This window comes from Triticum urartu, chromosome 1A (genome assembly GCF_056163025.1).
Source record: "Triticum urartu cultivar PI428250 chromosome 1A, HENAU_Tu73, whole genome shotgun sequence".
NCBI lineage: Eukaryota > Viridiplantae > Streptophyta > Magnoliopsida > Poales > Poaceae > Triticum > Triticum urartu.
In genome coordinates this window covers 368882854-368896963 of record NC_141873.1, presented here as the reverse complement: position 1 = coordinate 368896963, position 14110 = coordinate 368882854, and the positions used below count along the sequence as shown (strand labels likewise).

At 45.6% G+C, this 14110-nt stretch overlaps 2 protein-coding genes across 2 annotated transcripts; one reads left to right on the top strand and one right to left on the bottom strand.

The window, feature by feature from the left end:
• Positions 1-147: 147 nt before the first annotated feature.
• Positions 148-4287, top strand: LOC125529223 (uncharacterized; the record flags this gene model as incomplete). The annotated part of the gene is made up of 6 exons (XM_087538596.1): positions 148-452; positions 617-682; positions 1023-1278; positions 1358-1550; positions 3544-3665; positions 3807-4287. Coding segments are annotated over 6 exons (957 nt in total), but the record flags the coding sequence as incomplete, so codon positions are not given.
• Positions 4288-4712: 425 nt separating this feature from the next.
• On the bottom strand, positions 4713-7173 carry LOC125529225 (serine carboxypeptidase-like 34). Its single transcript, XM_087538226.1, is given in 10 exon segments — positions 4713-5007; positions 5145-5346; positions 5445-5581; positions 5716-5994; positions 6087-6175; positions 6288-6380; positions 6472-6567; positions 6659-6766; positions 6880-7108; positions 7111-7173. Coding segments are annotated over 10 exon segments (1446 nt in total). The 3' UTR covers positions 4713-4857.
• Between the last annotated feature and the right edge of the window lie 6937 nt (positions 7174-14110).

The window sequence follows — 14110 nt, the reverse complement described above, 5'->3', positions numbered from 1 at the left end:
GGATAACACTGTCCACCTAACCAACTCAACCACAGGTTGATTCGCACTGTAAATTTTGAACTTGTGCAGTATATTTAGCTCGATTGTTATTGAATATAAAAGTCGCCTTATATAATTAAAAAAAAAACACGCAAACGGCCGTAACCAACCGCCCACCCCGACCAAATTCCCCTCGAGGGTCGCCAAATTCTCCAAGCAGCCACGACGCGAAGCTGCCGCCGCCGCCGCCGCCTCCGTGACCTGAGCTACCCACGTCCCTCCCGCCACCCCCGGGATTTCCTCCCAATTCCTGCATACCTCCTTCGGCGCCGCCGAGCACCTGTTCCCATCCAATGGGCCGGTCGAGCCGCAACAGCCGTACGAAGAGACGTCCTCAGGATTCTTCATCTCCACCACCGCCGCCACCTCCTCCTCCTCGTCTGGCTCCCTTCCCACCACATTGTTGCGGCCAGGTGTATTCTGGCGCGCCTCGGCCATCTTCACCTATTATTACCATTTTCCTCAACATGGTCGAGATTTAGCTTACTCGAATGACAGTGTGAAAACGTTATTTATCATTGTTCCCGCAATTCTTTCTTCACCTATTTTAGCCCTTAACCTTGTTGGTTCACTTCAGGCATGGTGCTGATAGCAATGATGGACGAGATAGGGGTGAAGGTGCTGTTGATGCTCGTCAACACAGGTAATTCTTTCACCAATATGCTTCCCCTTGCCTTCGATGTTCTAGTTTAGTGTGAGAACTGAGAAGTACTATACGGTCACGTTTGGTTGAAGTCACTCACTTCGAGTTCGCGGAATTCTGAATGTTTCAGTTAGATTGTCTGTATAAGTATAACATGAAATTTGTATGTGGGACTGCTATATATAATGGATGAAGTACTATCAAAGTAGTCTCTCTGTAATCACTTTATATTCTATTTGTTGATAATTCTCTTGTAATTTTTTAATCATTTATAAATAGGGTGCTTATATGATTGATTATTCTCCTAAAATTGTTTGAAACCATCTACAATCTGTTTCAGTTCTAATGATGGTAGTGACAATGATGTGGATATCGGAGATCCTTTTCTTACCGATAGATTTGGAAATTTGACAAGTTGGAGGTTGAGTGATTTGGAGGCAGCAGCAGATAATTATCTTGAAGATGAAGAAAGTGAAACAGAGGTAGAAGAAAAGAAATATTCCAAAAAGGAAATGCTAAAGCGTGATGCGGACCGTAAGAAACAGTACATGGAATATGCTTTACAGAAATATAACAATGATGAGGATCTTGCTGGGGTTTGTGCTCTTTCCTTATAAATTCGTAACTCTTTATTTCGAGCACATTTCCATGTTTTAATCTGAGAAATATTTTCAGGAGATGCGTTTTGTGTTTGATGAAAGTAAAGATGAAGTTTTCATTATTGAAGGAAACATGAACTTCTATGAACACTTCAACTTTACAGCTAAGCAGGCTGGTTCCACTGTTCTATTCTTTGCTGAAGTGATCCCAGACGAAGGAGAACTGTGTGATGTTCTTTGCTGCAAGCCTTTGGATTCTGATGACAATGGTATGCTTTCTTAATTATACGTGACTACTAGTCATATAGTAGTGCCATATAACGGGTTGCATGAAATGTGCTGCTTTGCATTTACTAATATGTTAGGAACTGTTATTTGATGAACTGCTTTGCCTCTAGTTTGCATAGTCAATCTATTTATATGTACTTGCCGTGCTTGGATTGGATTTGTTAATCTTGGATATATAAAGCCATACAAAGTGACTCCTTAAGTAGTAGTATTACTGTAATTCGATTAATACGAATAGCTGAGCAAGTTTTTGTGTGTAAATTTACTACTGTTGTCTGATGTTTTGTCATGTGGGGATCAACATACAGCAGGTGTGGCGTAGATGGTTAGGTCTCCTAGATCTGCCACCTTACCAGTTGTTGTTTTCATATCTAGTCAGGATATGTGTCTGATTGGTACTCTACTTGATTTGTTCTTAGGCAAGAGCCTTACATAACATTGAATCCCCGTGCGTGTCAAAAAATAGATACAGTTTTATTTGTATTCGAGTAGAGTCTTGCCTTAAGCCACCCTTCACATAAGGAGTCAATCACCATGTTTTGAATCTGTTATCTTCGGTTCTGTTTGCCGGTGATGACACTTCCGCTAGCGTCTAGTCGGTCCTCAAGCTCCTACTGGTGTGGGATAGGCTCTCAAATGAAGGAGCCATAACACCATGGTATTGGAGAGCATTATGTCTTGGCTTTGTGTTACAATGATCCGTGGACGTCGCATGGAGCTCTGGCAGAAGTAACAGTAGGGTACCGCCCCTCAGCATCAACAGTAGGTGCAGGAGCGCATCGGCTATCCGGTCACCTGGATGGCACACTTCGGAGTCCATTGCCAAATGTTCCAGGTCACCGTGCACCGGGCTTGAATAAGGCTATTCCCCTGAATCCAGTTGACCTTTGCACTGTTCCAACATCTCGAGGCAAAAGGGCATTCAAAATACAAATGGTCACGTGTCTCAAGTATCCCCGAGCTGCAAAGAACACGATTAGAATTGGAGTCTAGGTGCCAATATGCCCTCTGATGATTATAAATATCTGGTGTGCAATCTGTCCATAATCAAAGCCAGGCAAAAACCTTATGCTTGGGCAAGCACTTGCTCTTCCAAATCTTGGGGAAAATGGGGTCTGCTTGGAGACCATCAAACAGAAATTTATAGAAGTTAGCTGCAGGACTTAGCAAAACTAACCCTGAGTCCTGTAGCCTTAGCGAAATCATCCAAAGTATTCATGAGAATATGCATCCGACCAGATGAACCATTCATGATAACCAAGGTATCGTCTGCATATTGAACTATAGGAAAATCATGGCCGGGGATGTCAAGAGGAGCAGAGAGACGGCCCCTCCTAAAATGATCATTTATCATAGATTATTTTCTTTATTCGTTGGAAGCATGTATTTCGTTTTCCAGTTTCCTTTACCAGCTGGTGAAACGAGCTAAATCAGGATTCCAGTTCTAGTTAACATTCTGGTAATAGTGGAGAACACAGAGTTATATCCTGTTATTCTTGTTAACATTCTGGTAATACCATGAATGAATACCATGCATATGTGCGTTTTCTCTTACTTTTAGGAAATACTAATAATATGCATTGGGAAGTCTAGGATTTTACAATTCGAAAACCTAAGCATCCAGCATACATTATATGAAAGTGCTATGTATTTAGCGAGATAAGCAAGAGCAATCAATCTATTTTCTCTGGCTATCCTCATTTCAACTCGCTGCCCAATTGTGTAGTCATGCCATCTACTCCCTCCGTTCCATATTACTCGTCGATGATTTAGTAAAAAGTTGTACTAGATCAGCGACGAGTAATATGGAACGGAGGGAGTATCTTCACACGGCAGTTATGATGTTGTAGATCAAAGTTTTGTAGCTTATTACCAAGTCATAAACTTAACATATTATTATGATTTATATGCTTCAAATCATTCTCTCTTTTTTCATGATATTGAAAAATGAAGTCAATATTTTTGTTTTGGAAGGACATTGCTTTGGTTGTAAGAATCAAGGTTCCGTGGACTTGAGGCATCCAGCTGGCGAAAGTTTGTATGTTGGAGGTCATGTGGATTGCGAGTTCCCATTTATGTGGGATAGTATCAGTGAGGTACTTGTAAATCAAGTGACATCTCTTTTTTTTTTCCTGCTGTTTTCTTGCTACAGTTTTTCTACATACTCCATATATTGTGTTGTACATGTAGGACATGTATAATACATATATGCATTTGATTGTATTTCACGTTTTCAGGATGACTCTGATTGAGAGGGAAGATGTCCTAGATGGCCATAAAGAATGTCTGATGGGGGCGTTGGTCTTCTTCTGTTATTCTCCAAATTTTAACGTCTATGTGGTGCCACTTTTGTTTGGAATTGGAGGGCGTGTATAAATACGTTACACTAGCTATAATTACTTCGGAATTCATAAGGCACGAACATTCTCTCATCTGCCTTGCAGCGTGACTGGGCTGCACAGTGATCTGTGTGAGCGGGTTATGATCGCGCAGCGGCGGTGATTGGGACGTGACGAGTTAATAATGTGTCATGCATTGACTGGGTGGCGCTAAGCTCCTGTCAAGCACACCAATTTCCTAATTACTTTTGGTATTCATACGTTGCTTGTGTATAATAAATGGTGTTACTTCATGCCCGCAATGACATAATCATCGGTATGTACAACTTTGACGAAGCATATGCTGCTATGCAACCATTCATGGATCCTCTACCCCGCAAAAAAAAACCATTCATGGATCATCGTTACTCTTGTCTTGCGGAAATATTCCAAAGAAAGTGACGTTTTTAGACATGTCTTGTGTCAAAATTTGGGACCATTAACCCGAAATATTATTTTAAATGTTTGCACTTGAGATTTATATAAATCACATGCATGGATTCGTCTTGAGAAGTATTTCGGGAATATTGTTATGTTGCGTTCTGGGCAGAGAGATGAAAAAAAAATGAGAGAGGTAGGAGACGACCGCCCTCAAGAGATAAGGCAGGGGAACGAGTGGCTCCGAAGGAAGCGGTGCGTGGTCCGCACCAAAACACGTGGCGTCTAGGCGACGTTCCAGAAATCATCCGGGTGATTTCAAACGTTTTTCAAATAAATTTTCAGGTGACTGAAAAATGGCAGAAGCAATATTTTGTAGTCTATTTAGGTATGTGACGTAGAAATCATATTTAGACAACTGATCTCCGCAACAAAATCCACAAGTTTTACAAGTAGTGTTTTGCAATGAAATCCATCCCAGACCAGCTTGATCAGGAGCTACAGGTTAGAAGAGCAAAGGAGTTTTTTCTCTCTAGAAGGGCTTGGAGGGGAGGTTGTGGTTGGCGAGGAAGTGCTTGAAGAGCTCCAGCGCCTGCTCGGGCCGCGAGGTTGGCACCATGTGCCCGGCGCCTCTCACCGTGACAAATGTCAGGCCATCGTACACCACACTCCATCCACCAACCTGCAACCAAAAAACACACAAATGTAACGTGTGAGATAACGACATACTACTATACAAGATCTGATAAGGTTGTTTAGCAACCAATTGGAAGCAACTGGTCGATGGGATTGTCCAATTAGTTAAAACAGCAGCAGTACCTGCTTGTGAGTGAACCACGGCGACCAGTCCTCCTTGATGGGCAGGCCGAGCTTCTTCAGCGTGTACCTCGTCGACGTCGTAGGGATCCTCCCATCCGTGTCGCCGCTGAAAATCCATATGCGAAGCCCTTCCTCCGCGAGCTTCTTGATGATGGGGACGACCGTCATGTCGGAATCCTTCCACACATCGTTGATGGTATTGCTGAAAAGAAACACCACACAAACAAAACAATATATATTCAGCTATGAAAAGAAACATAATTCTGAGCCCAGCAAGCAAACTCAGCTAGGCGAACTCACCGGCAAAGAACGTAGGGGTACGGCAGTCCCGTGGTGTTGGCATGCAGAGCCCTCTGCACGTCCTCACGGTTCAGATACTCGGTGGCGTACGTCTGCGTGCATGGATCGAAGCCCATTGGCATCTTGAGCAGATCAAACTGTTCATTTTTGTGCATGAAAGAAGAATCAATTACACTGCTCGATCAGAACTCACACGCACACATGCAGACCGAGGGGGAAAATAAGTGGCTGAAACTTTTGAAGCTGAAGCCAAGGAGGATGCTTTGCTTACACGGCCGTTGGTCTGCCCGATGTTCGCCGAGGACGACGCGTTCAAAGCCGGGTACCCGAGGTCGCAGTAGGGGGTGTAGAGGCTGTAGACGTCTATGAGTTTGTAGAGAAGAAAGAATTCGCTCAGTGCCGCGTCGCACTCCGGAGACAGGATCTCCATGCTGAAGTCGCACGACTTGAGGAAGGCGCTGTAGAGCGTGTCAGAGATGATGGCGTGGTGCCACGCCGAGTCCACGATCCCCTGCAAGTCCGTGTCCCCGTCCATGTACGCGTTCCCGATCTGTACTCCATTTTGTTTAGTTAGTTACTGCTAACATTCAAGCAATCGCAGGATGGTGAAATGGGTAGCTTATTATAGCTGCATGTATGTACCAGGATGCCTTTGAAGTTTATGTAGTTTTCTTTGGAGGCCTTCTTGTTCTCCTCCACGATGACATTCGCTAACTGCGGAACGTAATGTCCTAGCGATCCAGTGGCAAGAGAATTAGAATGAGCAAAAGTCAGATCATGAGTACAGTACAATCTAGTAGTTCTACTAGTAGTATCTAGCCAGCTATGAATGGGCTGGCAGACCTGCATAGCTCTCTCCAGCTATGTAGAACTCTTTCATTTTCTGCTGGGGGAACCTCTGAAACCACCTGACGAGGAAAGCATATGAACCGTGTGCTACAAAGGACGAATGAAATGTCATGTTATCTTGGGAAGAAATCCCTTCATTGTTAGGATAGAAGAGGAAAGACATATCTGTCTTGCATACCTGTGGAATTCTCTCCCGGTGGATCTATTTCGAAGGACGTGTTCGTGTACGAAAATCCAACACCCGCTGGAGAGTCCAGGAACAGCAGGTTGGCAGCTGAAAGTTCACCCGACAGTAAGCTATGCATGCTCCCATTGCTATGAAAATTGTTTGTAAGTCTAGTGTGTTAGTCTTGGTTGGCACTTGCCTTGGTTCCAGGCATACGGATTGAGCTCAAGCTCAGGCACATCTTTCTTCACAAGAAATGGCCCGAGCTCCTGCGCCTGACCAAACCCGACGGAAGAACACCCAGGTCCTGCAAATTTTGCAAAACCATACGATGTATAGCTAAATTACACACATCTATCTCCCATGAAGTTTTCTGAAGTTTCAAGGTAAAAACAGTTAGTTAGTTAGTTAGTTAGCAACCTCCATTTAACCATAGGACCAGTGGCTTCTCGTCAGGCTTCTCCATAGCCTCGAAGAACCAATAGAACAGTGCCTTGCCGAGGCGCTCATCGGTGGTGACGTACCCGGAGTAGTGCTTGAACGCATATGAGTAGCTCGGCGCCCCCGGCAGTGATGCGACGCGGTCAAGCTCTTGCGCGGCCATTGTGGCTGCGTCAAGGCTTGCTGTTGCACTGTCAGGCCGTGCTCAACAGTGCAACAGAGTGCCAGTGCAACAGACACAAGTAGCAACCAGGGTAAGGTGGAAACCTCCATGGTTTAAGGTTTCTTAGCTCCTTTTGCTCGGTGTTGTGGGGAAGTTAGGCATTGGAATGAAGTATTTATAGTACGTACAGAGATAGTGTGTGGAGTCCAGAGACAGCTGACAAGTAGATCGAGTCCTTGGCCGGCATCAACCTTTTCTCGTTGGCCTGATTCTCCCTCTTGCTCAGAATTACATCATTACTCTTTAAGAATATGATTTAGCAATGTTGTTATTCATGAAAGACCAGCAGTAAGAAATATTAGCCATATATACTTACTTTTAGTGATAATTTCAGTTTGGAAAGCAGCGAAGGCAACCCCACAACACAGCTTCGGTCCTTGCCTATACTTTTTGGAAAAATACAAAACATTGTGGGTAAGTGTCGCTTCTCGTCCGTTAGTCATGCATCGATGAATGTTTTTGGCTCCACGAACGGCTCTTAGTGCTTGTGTATTGTGCACACGGTTTCCAGTTTGCGTGGTTGTGTCCATGCCAACGGCTCTTACCATCTGGAGTGCTTGTGTATTGTGCACACGGTTTCTAGTTTGCGTGGTTATGTCCATGCCAACGGCTCTTACCGTCTAGAGTGCTTGTGTATTGTGCACAAGGTTTCCAGTTTGCATGGTTATGTCTATGCCGGAATCGCGTGTGCTTACGTCATCTTTGTTGGCTCATCAAGTGTTTGGTGTGGATTATCGTTGCTATTTTCTCTTTTTTTTAATTGTTTTTTCATCCGTCTAGGCATCGTTTCGATCTTATACGACTTGATCCTCTGTGTGTGTTAGTGTTGGCTTTGTACATCCTAATTCGGAAGAAACCAAGTTCATGAGCTCATTATTTTGAATTGCCTTAATGCTACATTATAAAAGAATAAAAAAGGCACTCTTATAAAAATACATGGTTTGAATTGCTGTGCCGGCTATTGGTACGCAGACAAACAAGTATCAGTTTTATCACCATAAGCATCAAAGGGAGCATTGTCCTTTGTCCCAAAGTATCATTCACAAGAAAAGGCTTTTCAGTCCACATTGAAAATGACACTATATAATACTGTACAACTGTAGTACACAAAAAGGAACATAATACACCATCCTTCCAGAAAAGCAAGGCGCACTTGACTTTTTTTTAGTGTTTTTTGCTACAGAGTGCAAACGAAGTACATACACAAATACACGAGACACCCAACTTTAACTATGATTTTCACTAATAATATGTTTACCTCATTAATATGAAGACATACAAAATCAAATTATTTTACAAGATAAATATGGCAATACAAACTGTACTCTGTACATGCCTAATTTATAATATATTAATGATCAAAATCATTCATTAAAGACCACACAAAGTCAAAGACGCGCCTTACATTTTTAGAAAGAAGGAGCAGGTGACATGATCATGTATATAACTGATATGATATCATTGAGACGGCACAATGGAATCATTCAACAGACCAGAAATGCTGATCTCAAAGTGACAAAGACATAATTATGCTAATAAGTTTGTACTGAGTTTTTTTACAACTCGATTAATACGGACTTCGGATATTATATCCAAACTTGCTTAAATACTTATACGCAATGCCCCTATGGAAATGATGCATATTAAATCATGGGGTTGAAAATAATAGTGACAAATGCATCACACCGCACAAAGCATGTTGCTATGCATATAATAGGTTCATATTAAGGTCCGTCTCATAAATAACTCATCATTTTTAGAGAAGAGGCACATGACGAGCCTGGCTTTGAATTAATAATGCCACAAACCAATCAGGAATTACAAAAATCAACAAGCAATGGTGGCCAAACAATACATGGAGTTCAACAAGCAATGGATCAGGCCGACGCCATCGCAACACAGATGACGATTGCAGTGATTCCTTCCAACATGGGCAACGTTGTGGTCGCTCATCGCAACACATACAATATTGCAGTTGCCTATTGAAAGGATCGATATGGTTGACTAGAGGGAGGGTGAATAGGCAACTACCAATTTTTAGCTTTTCTTTACCAAATTAAACTTTGCATCAAAGTAGGTTGTCTAGATGTGCAACTAGGTGAGCAACCTATATGATGCAATAACAACAAGCATACAAGCAAGCAAGGGTAGAAACACTAAAGAGCTTGCACAAGTAAAGGTAAGAGATAACCAAGAGTGGATCCGGTGAAGACGAGGATGTGTTACCGAAGTTCCTTCCTTTTGAGGGGAAGTACGTCTCCGTTGGAGCGGTGTGGAGGCACAATGCTCCCCAAAAAGCCACTAGGGCCACCGTATTCTTCTCACGCCCTCACACAATGCGAGATGCCGTGATTCCACTATTGGTGCCCTTGAAGGCGGCGACCGAACCTTTACAAACAAGGTTGGGGCAATCTCCACAACTTAATCGGAGGCTCCCAACAAGACCACGAAGCTTCACCACAATGGAATATGGCTTCGAGGTGACCTCAACCGTCTAGGGTGCTCAAACACCCAAGAGTAACAAGATCCGCTAGGGATGAGTGGGGGAATCGAAAATCCCTTGGTGGAAGTGTAGATCGGAGCCTTCTCAACCACTCCCGAGCAAATCAACAAGTTTGATTGGCTAGAGAGATAGATCGGGCGAAAATGAAGCTTGGAGTATTTAATGGAGCTTGAGCAATAAATGGAGCTTGAGGGAGAGAAGAGGTAGGTGAGAATGAACAAGGGGACTCCCTTTTATAGTGGGGACAACAATCCCGTTGCCCCCCACCAACCAGCCCCGCACAGGGCGGTACTACCGCTGAGAGGGGGCGGTACTACCGCCAGGACAACGGTACTGCCGCACCAGCCAGCGGTACTGCCGCACTGGGGAGACAAGTAGGGAACGGACCCAAATGCAGTACTACCGCGGTGGTAGGGCGGTACTACCGCTCCTGGAACGGTACTACCGCCACTATAACCGTGACTAGTGCCGCAAAACCCGCACGAGAAAAAGACCTCTTGAATCGAGGCGGTAGGAACCAGACTGCCCAGCGGTACTACGGTAGTGGGGTCAAGGGCGGTAGTACCGCTGCGAAGCGGTACTGCCGCTTGTGACCCTTTGGCCGTAGTACCGCAGGCAGTGCGGTACTACCGCTGGGGCGCGCGCGCGAGAGAGAAGAAATCTCTCAAAGAAGTTGAGGACAAGGCGGAGGTGCCAGGCCCCCAGCGGTACTACTGCTGTGGAGCCACTGGCGGTACTACCGCTGCGGAGCGGTACTGCCACTTGTGGCTTCTCAGCGGTACTACCGCTAGGTGCGCGGTACTACCGCTTTGACCCAGACAGGACAAAGAAGAGAGAGGAGAGATCTCTTCAATGGAAAGGAAATGCTCGGAGGGTGAGAAGCTGATGTGTACGTGATGATTCCACCCATGCAAAACCCCAGCGGACCCCCTCTTGATAGTACGGTGCCCTCTATGCAACTAGTCCACCGGGAAAGAAACGGAAGAGCTACACCGTCTTGAAGTACACTCCGAGGGGAAGAAGGCGTCTCGTGCCAGGGGAGAATCTGTGAATAATTCAAAGCACAAGATTAGCCCGCAAACATGTTGTCATTAATCACCAAAACTACCTTGAGAGAGATATGTCGTAACAATCTCCCCCTTTTTGGTGGATTGATGACAACTAGGGATTTGCGCAAAGAAAAGAAATGAAACGAAGAAAACTAAGAACTACAAAATATAGACGGGCTCCCCTAGAATGTGTGCACCTAGAGATGGCACGACACACACATTCGGATCAACACTCCCCCTATATTTTATAGTCCAACAATACTAAGCACAAGATATATGAGAAAAGAGAATAAACAGGACAAGCATGCATCTCACAATAAACTACAGTACTCTGAAATGACATAAGTAATAAGGTAGCGATAGGGAGCATATGTCTTACACCATATGACTAGAACTAAGGTCTCACACCAAACCAAACCAAAGAAGGAACACACAAGAAAACACAAGACGACTCAAAGCACGACACAAGAAGCAAATCCCTACACTCTCTCCCCCATTGGCAGCGAAACACCAAAAAGGGCATAGAGTGACACTACGACTCCAGGTGATGGGAGGAAGAAGATCTCAAACATCACATCTCTGCATCTTCGTCGTGGGTCGAAAACTGCTCGGCATCAGAGTCGGTCCAGTGGCAATTCTGATGAATCTAGTCCTCCTCTTCAGTGATCTGACCCTCAGACCCACTGGCAACTGTTGCTCCCATCTGACGCATGAGCTCCTTGTGGCGCGTCCTGGCATGCTTCTCCTCCACATGAGTCATGTACTGACCATGGGACTCCATGCAGAAGAGCTTCTTCATCTTGCGCTTAAGCTTCTGTGCCCATGACGGTTCTGCACTAGAGGGGCCAAAGTCCTCCTCATGAGCATCAGTAGCAGCAGACGGCCCCCCTGTGGCAGCAGTAGCAAATGGACCCCTTGTGTGAGGCGCTATCCAGTTGTCCTTCTTCCTCAGACGCTTGATCTCATGAGAAACGAAGTCTCCAGTCTTTAGCAGCACTCTGGGATAAGTCTGTGCCCAGACCCTCTCAATGAGCCTCATGATGAATGGACCATAGATAGGACACTTGCGCTCAGACACGACAGATAGAAGTTCAGACCACATGACATGAGAGATATCCAGGCCCTCTCCAGTGCTTGCTTCCTTCTCATGCTGACAGAAAAGGAGCATGTCCACGAGGTAAGAGTGGACCATATCCAGATTCCCAATCCGAGGGAAGAGAGTCTCACGGAATATGCGATGAAGAATGTCTAGATACGGAGACAGCTCATAGGTCTTCTTCTCAGTTACTGGGTGAACCTTCACAGTGCAGTAGGGCCAAAGGGCTTGCTTGTGGGTGGATGTAGCATTGCGGTGAGGACGGAAACCGACAGGAGTCTCAAGCCAGTTATCCACCACATCAAGTAACTCCATGGAAGCCTTCCACTTGACAGACAGCAGCTTGCCATTGGTCATCCATGTTAGAGTCCCGTCGACATCCGTCCCAAGATGGACGGTGGCATAGAATTGAGCCACCAAATCCACATCGAAATCCTTGTTGAATTGCATGATCCTGAGAATGTTCAGCTGAGTGCACATCTGAAGAGCTTCGCCAAAGTACTCCGGGTCCTTCTCCATAGCATCAGTGTCAATGGAGCGAACATCAACAAAAAGATTCTTCTTGGCCTTGATCACATCAAAGTAGATGGCAAACTGAAAACGGTTCTAGAACGGGCGGTTGACCAAAGTGGGTTCTTGGTCCACCGCATATGGGTTGCGGCGACGCTTCTCCCAAAACTCCTTGTTGGTCATCTCAGTCACAGTCTTCCCTTTTGGCTTGTTGGCGGCTCGCTTCGATTGCTGAGGAGGTGGAGGAACACTTGCAGATGCACTTGCTGGAGGCGGTTGGGTGCTCGAGGAACCACCGGCTGGCTCTGAGGTGCGGTAGCGTTTTGATGTGGCACGCCCGGGGTTGATACGACGACCTTGCTGCTCGGAAAGGTCATCACCTGGAGCCAAACACAAGAACATGCAAAACAACCAGAAAGAATGAGCATAAGCCAACAAACTCAACAACAGATCAAGGTAAGGCAGGAAAATGATGGAAATTGGCATTCAGCGGTAGTACCGTGACCTGCCCGCGGTAGTACCGCCCCAAGCGGTAGTACCACCCCAAAGGGAGCGGTAGTACCGCTCTAGGTCAAGCGGTAGTACCGCTCCAAGAGGAGCGGTAGTACTGCTTGAGGCGGAGAAACATCAGTTTCATATAGCACGAGGCGGTGAAACAGCGGGTTCTTACTACCGCAGTCAGATCCGGCACTACCGGCCTACCAAATTCAAAAATAATCCTACCAAACTCTAATCGAGATAGTCTAGTTTCCTTCTCCAACCAACTCAAGCCTAGATTTAGCCAAAAATCTAGAGATGCAACCACCATTGCCCCTAAGAAACAAGAACTGAAAAAGAGATAAAACGAAAGAAAGAACGGGGGCAATACCGGCATCCATGGCAAGAGGACGAGGTGGGGATCGACTCCACCAAAGGAAATGGAGAGGGACGCCCCGGAGACAGAGATCCGCCAGAGCCCTCCCGCGGCGAGAGGAGGCTGGAGAGAGGAAGAGAAAAGAGGGGCGAAGTGAATGGGTATGGGGGAGAAGAAACCTCCCCCTGCCCCGACTTAACCCCCTGTTCTCGTCCCCCAGCGGTAGTACCGTGCTGGGGGGCGGTAGTACCGCTTACGAGCGGTAGTACCGCGCATCACCAGCGGTAGTACCGCCCAGCACGCCACAGCAACTAAACAGACACGACTTTAGCTTGACGAAACGACAAAAACGCCAAAAGAAAAAAAAACACCAGCAAACGACCAAGACACACCTCTTCACAAGAGGGCGGTGGCCGAGGCCACCTATGTTTGAGTCAAAAGGTACGGCACCGCGAAGATTTTAACCTTGGGCCCATGACCAAAACTCGTCTTTGAAGCACAAGTGCCATCAACAACGGCTAAAGTGAAAGACTTGATCAATTTATGCATAATGGGGGGAAGGAGAGTTCATTGAGAGAACAACACTCCCCCTATGTCCATGCCTACACCTAAACTAGACACCAAATTGAGCGTGGTAGGGTGTGCACGGGTTCAAGCCACATTGCTCGAATCAATGATATTTAGCTCATGCCTTAACTCGCGAAATCTTGCTTCATCCAAGGGCTTCGTGAAAATATCTGCAAGGTTGTCATGAGTGTTGACATAGTTGAGCTCGATCTCTCCTCGCCTAATGTGATCCCGGATGAAGTGATACCGAATCTCAATATGCTTCGTCTTAAAGTGTTGCACTGGGTTGAGAGAAATCTTGATGGCACTTTCATTGTCACACCAAAGAGGCACTTTGTCACAAGTGACACCGTAATCCTTTAAAGTTTGCCTCATCCATAGAAGTTGTGCACAACAACTACCGGTGGCA